The sequence below is a fragment of the Penaeus vannamei genome, chromosome 22, assembly GCF_042767895.1.
Source record: "Penaeus vannamei isolate JL-2024 chromosome 22, ASM4276789v1, whole genome shotgun sequence".
Lineage (NCBI taxonomy): Eukaryota > Metazoa > Arthropoda > Malacostraca > Decapoda > Penaeidae > Penaeus > Penaeus vannamei.
Genome location: NC_091570.1, coordinates 3,198,322 through 3,201,063, shown reverse-complemented (window position 1 = coordinate 3,201,063; position 2,742 = coordinate 3,198,322). Strand labels below are relative to the sequence as shown.

At 44.5% G+C, this 2,742-nt stretch overlaps 1 protein-coding gene across 1 annotated transcript in view; it reads right to left on the bottom strand.

The window, feature by feature from the left end:
- Nucleotides 1-162: 162 nt before the first annotated feature.
- The window catches only part of LOC138865864 (mucin-4-like), a 9,309-nt gene continuing 6,729 nt past the window's right edge, over nucleotides 163-2,742 (bottom strand). The window contains exons 2-5 of the mRNA XM_070137210.1: nucleotides 1,680-1,984; nucleotides 1,366-1,551; nucleotides 446-1,193; nucleotides 163-324 (exon numbers count right to left, since the gene is read on the bottom strand). Of these exons, the coding sequence (XP_069993311.1) occupies nucleotides 163-324; nucleotides 446-1,193; nucleotides 1,366-1,551; nucleotides 1,680-1,984 (1,401 nt within the window). The remainder of the gene's footprint in view (nucleotides 325-445; nucleotides 1,194-1,365; nucleotides 1,552-1,679; nucleotides 1,985-2,742) is intronic.

Below are 2,742 nucleotides of genomic sequence, written 5' to 3'. Positions count from 1 at the left end.
CTGAAAAAAAGAGTGTTTGGTGTCTATGGCTATATATATCAAGTATCAATCATATCCGCTATGCCATTATCATCCCTTCTATCAATATCGGAATTAATAAAGAGACTTATATAGACCATCCCTGTCCTGTGGAATAGTGTTAGGTCTCACTTTATAATTATATTAAGAATTGGAGTGCGAGGTCGGATGTTCAAGGAACAGGGGAAGCATCAGAGGCACGGCGTGAGATGGCTCTGGCTTGGCGGTGGCTGCGGCTGGACTTTGTCTGCGGTTGGATTTTGTCTGTGGCTGGGCTTTGTGGCTGGACTGCGTCTGTGTCTGTGGCTAGACTGTGTCAGTGTCTGGACTTTGTCAGGGGTTGGACTTTGTCTGCGGTTGGATTTTGTCTGTGGCTGGACTTTATGGCTCGACTTTGTCTGTGTCTGGACTTTGTTTGTGTCTGGACTTTGTCTGTGGCTGGACTTTGTTTGTGGCTGGACTGTGTCTGCGGCTGGACTATGTCTGTGTCTGGACTTTGTTTGTGGCTGGACTTTGTCTGTGTCTGGACTTTGTTTGTGGCTGGACTTTGTCTGTGTCTGGACTTTGTTTGTGTCTGGACTTTGTCAGGGGTTGGACTTTGTCTGTGGCTGGACTTTGTTTGTGGCTGGACTGTGTCTGCGGCTGGACTATGTCTGTGTCTAGACTTTGTTTGTGGCTGGACTTTGTCTGTGTCTGGAATTTGTTTGTGGCTGGACTTTGTCTGTGTCTGGACTTTGTTTGTGTCTGGACTTTGTCTGGGGTTGGACTTTGTCTGGGGTTGGCCTTTGTTTGTGGCTGGACTTTGTCTGGGGTTGGACTTTGTCTGGGGTTGGACTTTGTTTGTGGCTGGACTTTGTCTGGGGTTGGACTTTGTTTGGGGTTGGACTTTGTCTGGGGTTGGACTTTGTTTGTGGCTGGACTTTGTCTGGGGTTGGACTTTGTCTGGGGTTGGACTTTGTTTGTGGCTGGACTTTGTCTGGGGTTGGACTTTGTTTGTGGCTGGACTTTGTCTGGGGTTGGACTTTGTTTGTGGCTGGACTTTGTCTGGGGTTGGACTTTGTTTGGGGTTGGACTTTGTTTGGGGTTGGACTTTGCCTGTGTCTGTGGCTAGACTTTGTCTGCGGTTGGATTTTGTCTGTGTCTGGACTTTGTTTGTGGCTAGACTTTGTCTGTGTCTGAACTTTGTTTATGTCTGGACTTTGTTTGTGGCTGGACTGTGTCTCTGGTTGGTTGTCTGGGGCTGGTCTTACTCTCTGTCTGTGGCTAGACTGTGGCTGTGTCTGGACTTTGTCTGTGTCTGTGGCTAGACTGTGTCTATGTCCGGACTTTGTCTGTGTCTGGACTTACTCTCTGTCTGTGGCTAGACTGTGGCTGTGTAAGGACTTCGTTTGCTTCTGGACTGTGTCTGTGGCTGGACTGTGTCTGGGGCTGGACTTTGTCTGTGGCTTGATTGTGTCTGTGGCTAGACTTAGTCTGTGGCTGGACTTTGTGTCTGGACTTAGTCTGTGGCTGGACTTTGTGTCTGGACTTAGTCTGTGACCGGACTTTGTCTGTGGTTAGATTTTGTCTGTGGCTTGACTTTGGACTTTGTCTGTGGTTGAACTGTGTCTATAGAAAGACATCGTCTGTGTTTGTGGTTTTACTTTGGACTTTAGCTGGACTTTGTCAGTGGCTGAATTGTGTCTGTGGTTGGACTATGTTTGTGGCTAGACTTTGTGGCTTGACATGTATGGCTGGACTTATCTGAGGCCAGACTATGTTTGTGGCTGGATTTTGTCTGTGGCTGGGCTTTATCTGTGGCTTGACTTTGGACTTTGTCTGTGGCAGGACTTAGTCTGTTACTTGACTTTGTCTCTAGACTTGGTCTGTGACTGGACTTTATCTGTGATTGGACTTTGTCTGTGGCTTGACTTTGGCTGTTACTTGACTTTGGACTTTGTGGCTTGACTTTGTATCTGGACTTGGTCTGTGATTGGACTTTGTCTGTGGCTGGACTTCATCTGTGACTGGACTTTGTCTGTGACTGGACTTTGTGGCTGGATTTTGTCTGTGGCTTGACTTTGGACTTCATCTGTGACTGGACTTTGTGTCTGGACTTGGTCTATGACTGGACTTCATCTTTTCTCTCTCCTTCTCACTCTCTCTCTCTCTCTAGCACTTTTGGTCGTCTGCCACAGAGCACTAACGTGTGGGACATGTGAGCTTCTGCTGGAAAGATTACTGTGGTAGAAGTTGCGATAGAAAGGGTGGCAGGAAAGATAGATGTTAAGATAGATAGAGGGACAGGTAAGCATGATGATAGATAGGCTTGTACGGAGGTGGGTGACTAGGTGATGGAAAGACTGATAGATAGATAGATAGGTAAGGAGATAGACTATATATATATATATATATATATATATATATATATATATATATATATATATATATATATATATATATATATATATATAGAGAGAGAGAGAGAGAGAGAGAGAGAGAGAGAGAGAGAGAGAGAGAGAGAGAGAGAGAGAGATAAACATATAAGCAGATACACAGATGAATAGATATATAGAGAGATAGATAAATAGATAGAGAGTATTCGAAGAGATTGTGCTGGTAGAAGAGTTAGAGAAAAGATGATGATGATAACAATTGATATTGAAAATGGGAATGATGAGGATAATAATGGCAATGATAATAATGGTGATAATGAAAATGTAAAAATAATTACAACAATAACAA